This window comes from Giraffa tippelskirchi, chromosome 1 (genome assembly GCF_054371585.1).
Source record: "Giraffa tippelskirchi isolate mGirTip1 chromosome 1, T2T-mGirTip1v1.2.pri, whole genome shotgun sequence".
In the NCBI taxonomy this organism is placed as follows: domain Eukaryota; kingdom Metazoa; phylum Chordata; class Mammalia; order Artiodactyla; family Giraffidae; genus Giraffa; species Giraffa tippelskirchi.
The window spans coordinates 121,186,871-121,199,091 of record NC_137275.1 but is presented as its reverse complement, the minus strand read 5'-3'; the positions used below and the strand labels follow the sequence as shown (position 1 = coordinate 121,199,091).

At 52.3% G+C, this 12,221-nt stretch overlaps 1 protein-coding gene across 4 annotated transcripts in view; it reads right to left on the bottom strand.

Moving 5' to 3' along the window:
* The window catches only part of LOC145507549 (liprin-alpha-1-like), a 28,175-nt gene that overhangs the window by 8,340 nt on the left and 7,614 nt on the right, over window positions 1-12,221 (bottom strand). For all 4 annotated transcript variants that reach the window (XM_081494269.1, XM_081494279.1, XM_081494249.1 and 1 more), the window contains exons 6-9: window positions 10,897-10,976; window positions 8,555-8,690; window positions 5,692-5,915; window positions 3,687-3,918 (exon numbers count right to left, since the gene is read on the bottom strand). In XM_081494269.1, coding sequence (XP_081350395.1) covers window positions 3,687-3,918; window positions 5,692-5,915; window positions 8,555-8,690; window positions 10,897-10,976 — 672 coding nt within the window. The remainder of the gene's footprint in view (window positions 1-3,686; window positions 3,919-5,691; window positions 5,916-8,554; window positions 8,691-10,896; window positions 10,977-12,221) is intronic.

Here is a 12,221-nt window from a genome sequence, read left to right as displayed (position 1 = left end):
CACCTGGGTTGACTAGGACTGAATGCAGACAAACACCTGCCTCAAAGTCAGGGACCACGGCCAGGCCCTTCCCCCGGGCCTTGTCCTAAGAAAGGCCTCTGGGTCCCCAGCCTGGCACCCTCCGCCAGGATGGGAGCCCGCCCCACGGGTGCCCACGTGACTCGGATGGGCAGTACCGTGTCCTCAATTAACAGGAGGGCAAAGCAGGCCACAAAGCGGGCAAGCGGCACACCCAGGTCACCAACCTCAGGGTGACGGAGCTAATCTGCTGTGCCCGGCAGAAGGGTTCCTGGGCACTGAGCTGCCTGAACTGGAGCGCGGCTGCCCAAGTCCTGTGGGAAGGCCCCAGGAGTGCTCCATCAGCGGGCTGGGAGCAGGAGAGGGACAAGGAAGGCCAGCCCTCGGGCCACTGGACTCCAACAACAGGGGCTCATCCAAGTGACCCGAGGGGAGAGGCAGCTCCCTCCCTCCTGAGGCTCCCTCCATCAGGGATGCTGTGATGGACAGGAGGGCCTCTGGAGGAAAGCGGGATGGACGGCACCACGGTTAAGTGTCCAGGCTCTGATCAGACCAGTCTGCACCGCACCGCTGGGTATGCGAGCCTGGGCACGGTGCCCGGCCTCTCTAAGCCTCAGTGTCCATATCTGCTGAATGGGGATAACAGCAGCCTGGACCTCACCTGGGTGTCTGCGGGATTAGATGACGGGCTCAGAAAGCACTGGACACGGTGCCTGGCACACAGAGTCTCCTGCACACTGCTACCCACCGTCATTAAATTGGCTTCCCCCAAATCTAATGTCTATGGCTCTGATTCAGTCATTTCTTTTAAGAAAACACTACGTGGAAATTCCATGGTGGTCCAGAGGTGAGGACTTGGCACTTTTACTTTCACCCCGGTCTGATCTCTGGTTGGGGAACTAACATCCCATTAGCTGTGCAGCATGGCCAAAAAAATAAGTAAAGAAAATTTTAAAAATAATAAGTAATACTATGTCTATTATAAATAAGCATGAGATGATTAGAAGGCAAACAAGTGGGAGAAAGGCAAACTGTTACAATTGTCCCAACAAATGACCTATTTCCAACAGAACCATCAGTTCAGTTCAGTTCAGTACAGTTCAGTCGCTCAGTCGTGTCTGACTCTTTGCGACCCCATGAATTGCAGCACGCCAGGCCTCCCTGTCCATCACCAACTCCCGGAGTCCACCCAAACCCATGTCCATCGAGTCAGTGATGCCATCCAGCCATCTCATCCTCTGTTGTCCCCTTCTCCTCCTGCCCCCAATCCTACCCAGCATTAGGGTCTTTTCCAATGAGTCAACTCTTCGCGTGAGGTGGCCAAAGTATTGGAGTTTCAGCTTCAAAATCAGTCCTTCCAATGAACACCCAGGATTGATCTCCTTTAGGATGGATTGATTGCATCATCAGCATATTTTAAGTGGTGGGTGAGTTTCATTACTTCCATTAAAATGTCAATTATCCACCAGTACGTAACCACATGGTGTTCATTCACTAACACGATAAGGACTCTAATACTTCACAGAGAAACAAAGGCATGCTAAATTACTAAATAGTTTACCTTTCGACGATGCTTCCTTAACTCACTAGACTGATAGATGCATGCAAAGAAATGAAGAGAAACCAGATTTATTGCGACTTTGAAGCTAAAAATTCAAGAATCAGTACAGGCAAAGACAGTAAAGCAAAAATGACGGCAAACATATAAGTGAGATGTAGATTTAGAGAACATGTAACTGGAAACAGAACAGTTTGTTTGACCACATTAGTTAAATAAGCTAGTCAAGATTTACTAGAGAAACACTATACATTATTCCTCAGGAAGATACAATTCTATTACAACATCATGATTTGTTAAAGCACAGCACTGTGTACAACAAAGGGCCTTAACAGTTGTCTGTTCTCAGCCAAACCTCTCTATAAGTTAGTTTCTCTTAATAAAAAAAAACATGTTATACTTTAAAATAGTAATTTAACTGACGAGGAAGTTGCCGTAATACCTATTCTAACACTGAACAAATCTAACCACCTGTTGGACATTAATGTAAAATCGTTACCTAGAATTTGATTCCAAACTTCTGAAAATAAATTCATTAAAGCAGATACCCTATGAAAATACGTAAGAATGAAAGCTAGCCTAACAGCAGGTGGAGTCTTCACATTTTATGAACCATAGAAGATACTTTGTAAAAGAGTCTAGTAGAGACATTAAGCATGCAAAAGCTGATGAGATTTACAGTCTCAAATACAAGCACCAACACAGAAAGGATGTTGTGTCAAAAGTCCATTAATTCTACACATAAGAGGATCATTTCTTTAGGTAAGCATAATCTCAGTTATGAATTACACAGGTTCTGTAGTGTATCATCCATCTACATTATGCTTGTAACTGCACAGTGATACAATAATTCAAACTTAGTGCTATGGGGAAAAAACACCATTTAATGAGACATGAAGACAAAGCAGAAACCCGACTAAGGGGACACACGCTGTGGACCCCAGACTGCTATGACCAGAGCAAGTGGGAGGACGGGGGAGGGGAGATGGATGGGTAAACTACAGCCTCGGGGGGGTGCGGTTGTGGGAAGCTGGGGTCTGGATTGATGACAACGAAGCAGACAACAGGATGAGACAGGAAATCAAAACCAGTGATGAAAGCAGACACACCGTCAGAGAACTCCAACAACAAGAAAAAACATACAGAACTGTTCTTTTACAAATACTCGGAAAGAAATCAAGCATGAAACCACAGAGAAATCGTCAAAGAATACACACTATCAACTAATTGGCCAGTGATGCAAATTATAAAACCAATGTGTCAAAAGACCACAAGATAGACTAGTTATCACTTCACATGCTGCTAAAATGATTCACAGTTAATTTAATTATATGCTGACTAACAATGCAGCTAACATGAAATGGGTGGTAACAAAAAAAGTGATAATACAAGTGCAGTTACAAAGCAGAGTGTTGTAGACATGATTTCACAGGGTAAACAGCAATGCGCTCAGGAAACCTAAGCTAAACATGGAAGAAAGCAGGAACATGCGCTTCAGAGCTGCACACTCTGTCACCAAAAGCCCTAGGTCGTCATCCCATTTTTAGACGCAGAAGAGTGAGGAAGCCCAACTTCTTCCCTGGGGCCCTGGGGCCCTGGGGCACCAGGCTTTTAACCTGGTTTCACACCCACAGCTGGCCTGAGCGTGCAGCCAGGTCCAGCAGCAAGCAGACCAGTTTAGATTCTTGGTTTTGTTCCCACCGCATGCCCTGCAGCCTGCAGCCTGCAGCCAGGTATCCCTAGTGAAAAATGTGCTGCGCGGGTCTCACACGCCAGGAGAGCTGCCTATGGTTACTTTCACAAGGCTGTCTGCTCCGTGAGAACAGAAACTTCCCTGCACCTGCTGTGTCCAGCACAGGCCGGGCCCAGCGTTACAGAGGCAGGCTCTGGCTGAGTTCATGATGACGTGCTAAGCCAGTGGTCCAAATATCAAGACTAATTTGTTGCTGTGCGAGTATGGAATGATTAAAGACTAGGCAGTTTTTAAAAATCTTAGCAAATGTACCTGAGTTTCTTCTGGGTAAAAAGAGAAAAAACAAAAAACAAACCAACAAAAAAGAAAGCCAGTGTGCTGGGGGAGGGACGTGGCAGGGAGGAGGCAGACACATACCGGAGTCTTGATGTCCCGCTTGTCTACTTTCCGCGCCGAGCTGTGCCGCCTCCTTCGGGGCTTGGAGCGCCCACTGCTGGGCGGGCAGGAGCCGGCAAGCGAGGAGGCGGGACACAGGTTGAGGGAGCTCGAGGATTTACAACGACGAAGGTTGCCTAAGCTCCCCCTGCCCACCCTGCTCTCAGTCTCCTGGGCCCGCTGCTCCGTGTTCTCCTTCTCTTCTTCGATCAACCTAAAATAGAATAAAACCCGTCACCTGCCTTTGTCAGCAGAGGAACGTGTCTGGACAACAAATTTGGGCTTGCATTCTGTGTCACGATTAGCATATTCCAGGAACAGTTGCTCAATTAACATCTCAGCAAAAAGGTTCAACTTTCCCTCTTTTCAATATTCTCAAACTTAGAATAACTTATCCTTGAGTCTTACAAAGTGGCCCCTGATCATTCTCGTTTGATTTGACTGATTTACTCTAACATTCTGACGGGGCCTGGGTGGCGCCTCTCTCCCTGTGAGGAGATAACCTGAAGTTGACAACCTTTACCTTCCCTGCTCTCCGGGCAGAGATGCACGGCAGTGCCTCAAGTCTATTCCACTGGGAATCAGGAACTCTGTACAATCAAAACAGTGAGCCACGAACAAGCTGGAGTTTCTAAACACAAGTCTCTAGACCAGATGAAGTGCTGAATTGATTTTTTTATTTTTTAGGTTGTCTATGTACAAATGCATCACTTGATGAAGTTCTCCACCAGCTTTGTGTGAGTTTCTGGACTCATGTCAATGTGCTGCATTAACCTAGAATTCACAGTTACTGCTCTTCTCCCCTAATGTCTCGCGGATGATTTTATATAGCAGTTTCAATACTCGATTATGCATATAACATGATTTTCAAAATAAAATACAAGATTCTCGCAGGTCGTCACCTCTCCAGTTTCACTTCTCCTTATACATCCTGAAAGTTTTTCACTGTTGATAACAAGTTGATGGAAAGAATTTACCATTTACCTCAAGTCAACATGTTACCTAAGGAAAAATCACTTTTACCTGACAACATGCTGTAAAAATAAACATATTAATATGTAACCGTTCCATATTTCCTGGGGGAGGGGGAAAGACAATCTTTCTGAGCTGTCTGTGCTCAAACACGGCCCACAAAGCAGTCTGTCTCAGCGTCAAACGTGCAGGCGGCACCACCTGCGTTTGCTGGTTGTGCCCTTCACCCCTGCCTTTCCCCCGGGCCCCCCGCACTCGGCTGACAGGAACGGGCACCTCGGCCTGGGCTGACGTGACAAGAACAATCTGAGCAGCAGCTCTGCCAGGTCCTGTGCAGGGTCACCGGCCTGCGGCCACTCTGAACGTGGACAAGGGACAGGAGGCAGAGCTGTGCGGGTGTGGCACCAGGCTGGCCTCGGGGCCCCCAGCCACCTGGCTGCACCCAGACCCAAGGCCCCTGCTCGCCATGAGGCGGGCCTTTGGATTCTATCCCGTTTGTAAACTGTTATAACAGCCCAGACGGTGTCTACAGAAAACATCTCACAGACACTGATGAGTTGAGAAGAACTCAAACACATGTCCTTGGACCACTGTCGTACAACAAGCCAATCTTCACACTGGATTAAGTTCAAAAGGAAAATGCAGATCTGAGTGGGAATTTGCCACCCCAAAACCCCAGCTTTTCTGTTTCAGGCGGCTTTTCACCAGAATGTGGGAGGCTCCGAGGGACACACGAGGGCGAACCTTCAGTGCTGGAGGGTGCACGGGCCGCAGGGGACACTGTCACGGCACCTCACCCACCTTGGGGCTCAGAGCTGGTGGGGGGACACCCCACAGCGCCCCCCCACAGCCCTGGCTGACTGAGCTCTATAATCAAGGGCAATCTCGGAACGGAAAATTCTTGAAGCAGACTTGAAGTCAGTTTTCTTACTATGGAACACTCAGCCTTCTCTAAGGAGAAGACAGCTCCTCAGAGAAGCCGAGTTTCTGGGGAGCTGGGCTCGGGCTCACCCACCGGATCTCTTCGTTGATGGTGTCCAGCTGCTCCTGAAGCATCACAGTCAGAGTCTCGGCATCGCCCTGCCCGCTGGGCGACAGCAGAGCGGCCGAGCTGAAGAGGGTGGCCCTGTCGCCCCCGCCGTCAGACAAGTCTGCGTCACTCTCGAACGCCTGGGCCACGTTGGCCGGCACGCTGGCTTGCTGCGCGCGCTCCCAGTCCTTTTCCTTCAGGGTCTGCACCTGGGCACGAGAGGACCACGTCTCGTCAGCGACATTCAGGGCAGCTCAAGTCTATCAGGAACTGAACACAAGTTTACATGGAAGCCCCAACTGTGGATAAACGGGCCATGCTTATGAGACACTGCCATCTCTTAAGCGAGCAGTACTGAAGAAACAGGCAGGAGGAGAATCCACTTCCTAGATGGCCTGGTGACATTCAGGTCTTAGCGTGGATGGAAGGCAATCCTATGAGGTTATTCGCAAGGGTGGGCTGATGGAGTCAGAGACAAACTCCGAAAATTAAAACAATACATCTGTGCCTCCATCAGCCAGGCTGAAGGAAAATAAGAAAAAGAAATCCTTCAGCTCCGCAGCCTCTGGGTCCACCTCAGCGGTCACCACTTGTACTAGTTCACCGAGGAGCGCCATCCTCGCAGGTCCCCAGCCCTCCGTTTTCCAGGCTGGTCTGAACACGCACAGACAGGCGCAAGCAGGGCCAGCAGGGCTGGGAGGGCCAGCCGCCCGCGGGCTGTTCTGGGGGACGGCCCCTCACACCGCAAGGCGGCTCTGTCATCACAGACGTGCGGGAGAGGGCCTGCTGGCCTCCGAGCCGCCCTCCAACTCTCACACCTCACACCCTTCTCTCTGGCACATCTCCCCCCGGCCCACTCTCACCCAGGTCCTGCCTTCTTTCCCAGACATGACCTCAAAGCAGCCAAGGGGCAGCCTCGAGGTGCTGGCTTGCTGGCTCCCTGTCCCCCGCGGCCAGCGCCCTCGCCCCTGTCTTCGTCACGACCCCTCCCCAGGGCTGGGCCACCTCCTGCACTGGCTCCAGGACCACCTGCCATCATTCCTGCTCCTCTCCAGCGAACCAGCTGCATATGGCTTCACCCCCATCAGCTCAGCCAGCACGTCCTCTCCCTTCTCTCACCTTAAAATCGCACAAAGGGAACCAGCAGACTCCTCCTCCAGGGCTCCCTGCAGCGCCCACTGCGGGTCTCTGAGAGCTCCCTGGGAGAGGCCTCTACTGTCCCCCTCCCCGCCCAGTCTCCAGCTCTTTGCAAGCAGGCGGTGTGCCCCGCTCGCAGGGCAGCTCCCGGGGAGCTCTGAGGAACCCATGTTACCAAGCCCCCTCCTCTCCTTGCCCTCCCCCTACCCCAAGCATGTCTCTCCCTGGGCACCAGGCCCCGCCCTCCCTGGGGTCAGTCCCTTGCGCCCCTTCTCAACCTTGGAATGCGGGGCACCCCACAGCTCTACCCTTGCACCCCCTATCTCTCCACGGGCACCTGCCTGGTGACTTTACCTTGTCTGTGCCTTTAAACACCATCTGTATGCCCACGACCCAAGTCCACCTTGAGCTGAGTGAGGCCTCTCCTGGATGCAGGCCGGAACACTCAGCCGCTGACCTCACAGGTCCCCTGGACACCCCATGGGCTCATCCACCTCAACAGGGCTGAGGCCCGTCTCTTAGCTCCCTGCCCTGGCAGCCCTCCTCAGCTCAGGAAACAGGCTCTGGCCTCGAGCTGCTCAGGCCTGAGCCCGGGGTCCTCCCTGATGCGGCCCTCTCTCTCCCTTATCTCCACTTGTTGACAGGACCCTTGATCTATCTCCGAGCGGCTACTTCTCTTCCTGCCTCCGGGTCTCTGTTCAAGGTCACCCTCCTGGAGTCACCTCGCTGGCCACCCTGTTCACACACGATCGTCCCCCCTCCTCAGACAACTCGGGCACTCTGGTCTCCTTTCCCTGCTCATTGCTGTCCGACAGCTGCGTGGGTTTAAAAATGGGTCCACAAATTCTTCCATCCTCTTCCCTTCAAGAGGCAGAGGGGGCAACTCCTGCTCAGCCCCTGAGCGAGGCAGGACTTCGCAGCTCACTCTCGCAAACAGAACTGAAGGTGTGCGGCTTCCGAGACCGGGGCGCAAAAGGCCCCGGGCTACATCCCGCGCTCTCGCTCTCAGAGGGTGTTCTGAGGAAAGCCAGGCCATGAAGAGGTCCACACAGCAGGGACCTGGGCCTCTCCCTACCAGCCAGGTGAGTCTGAAAGCCTGCCATCCAGCCCTGGGGGGCCTTCCCATGTCTGTGCCCTCAGGAGGCCCTGAACCAGGCCCACCTGCAACAATGCACAGAAACGGTGCTCTGTGACCTGCTCACTGGGACGTCACTAAGCTTTGCAGTGATTCCTTACGTCGCAGTGGATCAAGAATGCACACGGGTTTTAATTCACTGCTGGAGTCCTTCTTCTGACGATGTCTGGCCCCAACTAGCTGCTCACTGAATATGGAAGCTCAAACACAGACATGTATGAAAAAATTCATGCCATGAATGAGGCAAAAAGATAAAGGCCCTTAAACTTCCAATGAGAATTCTTCTCACTATAAGATGATGGATATGTGTATCCAGTTACTCGTAGGACGATTTCAAAACTGTGCTAATTAGTACCATGCTGGGCCTCGCAGTAGGCCACAAGTTATCAGAATTGGTTTTTAAGAAAAAAAAAGCATGTCTTCAAAGTAAACTCTTAGCCAGAAAAAGGAAAATGGGAAGACATAAAGCGATCTATCAACGCTTTGTTCCAAACCCATCTCAGGACCGCAGTGTGAGGGTGCAGGTGCCTCACAAGGTGCCCACCAGGGACGGGCAGGGGGCGGGGGGGTCCTTGCCTTGGACGGCTCGTCACGCAGCGCGGCCAACTGGCCTTTCTGGGGGCACCGCAGCACCGCCCCGCTGCCGGAGGAGTCTGCCGGCCCATCCGCCACAGGGAACCTGAAGTCCAGGGCGCTGTCCAAGTGGGGTTGGCTGAAACACACGGGAGACAAGAGCGCTGTTAGAAGGAACGAGAGCTCACTCTGTCAGTCAAGCCAGAGCCTGTCAATTTGGAAAATCGGCAATTTCAGAGAAAAGGGCCCCCGGGAGGGCGCTGCCCTCCTGGCTCCAACAGGAACAGGCCGCCTGCTGCCCCGCAACCACTCAGGGCTCAGCCCACCATCTGCAAAACTCCCATATGGGGGGAAGGCAGTGCTGACGCGAGGGTGTGGAGCTGACTAGGACGGGATCAGCTGTCTGGGGCTGGGGCGTCCGTGGTCCCCTCGGAGCCCACCCTCAGGTCCTAGGGCGGGGCCTGCACCTTCTCTGCTTTCTCCTTGGCACCCGCACCTCCCCTCCGGCCCGCGCCTGCTCTGACCTCCCTCTCCCGCGTCATGTCCGTGGATCACAATCACCCGTCTACCTGGAACATTTTCTGCACCGCTCTCAGCGCTTCTAAAGGTGCCTCAGACAACCAGCAGCAGAAAGCCCTGAGACCCACAGCTCCGAGCTGAGCCGCACTGGTGTCTCCCATCAAAAGCAGAGATGAGCATGTCACCACACTCTGGGCGGAACAAGGCCCAGCACAGATGCTCAGGCCCTGAGCACTAAGACTTGGGCCTGCTGGTGCCAGGAGCTCACTCAGGAGGGGCCTGCTGAGAGGCGGTGCGGCCCCGCCTTGACTGTGAGCCGCCTGCACTGCAGGACCGCCCGGGGTCTGCTCAGTCTTGTCTCTGGGAAGAGGGTGGCGCCTTCACCTGCAGGAGTCCCTAAACCCGGGAGACAGAGCCCTCCTCCGAGGACAGGACACCCCAGACGTCTGCAGAGAGGCCAGGCCAACCACTGGCTCAGCCTGCTCGGGTTCACACGCTGCTCTGGTCGACAGTTTTGCAAGGAAAACTGTGCTGTGCTGAGATGGAAATCTGGACTCTCCCCGAGCCACACCTGTCTTCCCTCCCGGCTCCCCTCCTCCTGAGGGAACCACTCCTTTCTCTCCTCGACTTCTACCCAAGGGCCCGGGGCCAGACCACACTTGGGAATTGGGTGGGAGGTACGACACAGTCCCACCGTGGACTGCGGACACTCGAGGGTCCTCTGAAGGCCACAAAGGTCTCTGGGTGTGTCGCCCCCCCAACCATCACCTACCAGTCCCCTCGTGGAGTGCAGCCTCCATCTCTCTCTCCCTCTTCACCCGAGGCTCTTTCCTCCGGGAGAAGGTCTCAGAGACAAGGTGACCATTTCCACTGGGAGGTCCTGCCAAATACGCCGAGCCTGCCCTGACTGTGAGCCAGCTTTTCTGTCCCCACTCCCTCCCTCCTGAGCCAGCATAGTGCCCCCTACCCAGTCCACACTGCCCGCAAGCCCTGTTCCAAGGCCTCCCTGTGCTGCCAAGTCCCTGCATGAGCCCTTGAGAGCTGCCTCCTGGACACACCCCTCCCTTGCACCAGCCTTTCTGGCTCTGCCTTCGTTCAAATGATATCCCCTTACTCTAGAAGAAGGCTGGGCAGGGGCCCTGGACCGCGAGCATCCCCTAAGCACACAAACACAGAAATATGCGTGTGGGCTCCAAACTGTCTCCTAAATCGGGATTCAAGCAGCAGTCGGTTTCCTACATATGAATGAATGTCACCAGTTAAAGCACTTTAATAACCTTTGCTGAAGTTTCTCTCTTACTTGTGACCATTTTCCATGCAGAAGCCAAAGAAACATTTAAATACTTAATGAGAATTACTGCCGCTACAACAACGAGGAAGAAAAAAATCAGGATGCTCAGTAATCTGGTCGCCTCATTCACAAGCCAGGTGATTCCTCCCACCGCAGCCAACGGCAAGTCATGTCTCAGTCTCCGTTCACGTAGAAAAGACTACAGGTCATTAACCTTCTGCGACTTTAAGGAAACATCAGTGTCACAGTCTGTCAGGTCCCTCAAATGAATACACCCATATATCAACTGGGCCGCCCCCCACTTCCAAACCTCCGCCTGTGGTTTTGAGTTTTGTCAATACTGTGACCACCACTCTCCCTGGTACCAAGTTCGACCCTGAGGAACGATGCTTGTCCCTTCCCTCTCGCTGGCCATGAAGCTACAGGCTCCTTGAGGTGCGACCATGAGCGACACCCAGTCATACTGTCCACACTCCAGACAGGCCCTTGTCACACTCAACAGTGCTGTGGGGAGCTGTCCGGGGGAGGGCCCTACCCGTGGTGGAGGGGAGCCCCTCCCAGGATCATCTGGTCCACTTCGGCTCTCAGGGTTTCCAGGTTTTTAATCAGCTGGTCCTAGGAGAGAGCAAATGACACAGCCTGCACCGCTTGCTTTCCGGATGTAAAATGACTTGCACCAAAATGTGCATAACAGGTTACATTAGTTGTTATCTACTCTGAACATTTTAATTCTGAGGAAATGTACTCTAAGCGTCCCAGAGCAAATATAAATAAACACTCAGAACAACAGTAACCCTTATAAACCATAATGAATAAGAAGTTACATCTCAGGTGTAGAAAAGCTTCTGGAGGTATCATGGCAAGCCATGAACAACGATGAAGTCTGTAGAGAGAAGCTGGACTTGGGGCGGGGGCTCGGGTCGGGGGAACAGGACTCACTCTATTGCCCTCGCTCCTCTCACTGCTTTCAAGTGTTTCCATGGAGCTCACATTCATTCCTCTACACCCCACTTCACTTCCTCATGGGGTAAAACAAGTCAAACGGGCCAAGTTTCCGAGTCACTCGACTCTTTGTGACCCCATGGACTGCAACACCCTAGGCTTCCCTGTCCTTCACTATCTCCCAGAAGTTGCTCTACCTCACGTCCAAACTTACATCCATCGAGTCAGTGATGCCATCCAACCATCTCGTCCTCTATCGCACCTACTCCTTCTGCCTTCGCTCTTTCCCAGCATCAGGGTCTTTTCCAATGAGTCAGTTCTTTACATCAGGTGGCCAAAGTATTGAAGCTTCAGCTTCAGCATCAGTCCTTCCAATGAATATTCAGGACTGATTTTCTTTAGGATTGATTGGTTTGATCTCAATGAAGTCCAGGGGACTCTCAAGGGTCTTCTCCAACACCTCAGTTCAAAAGCATCGATTCTTTGATGCTCAGTCTCCTCTACGGTCCAACTCTCACATCCATACATGACTACTGCAAAAACCATAGCTTTAACTAGGTGTTGCATTGATGGCAAAGTAATGTCTCTGCTTTTTAATATGCTCTCTAGGTTGGTCATAGCTTTGCTTCCAATGATAATTCATATTCAATTCAGTTCACTTGCTCAGTCGTGTCTGACTGTGCGACCCCACGGACTGCAGCATGCCAGGCTTCCCTGTCCATCACCAACCCCCAGAACTTGCTCAAGCTCATGTCCATTGAGTGGGTGATGCCATCCAACCATCTCATTCTCTGTCATCCACTCTCTTCCTGCCTTCAATCTTTCCCAGCATCAGGGTCTTTTCCAATATGAAAATTCATATGAAAAAACGAAATAATTACCTCAAGCAATTTTTAAATGTAATAACAAAGTTGGCAA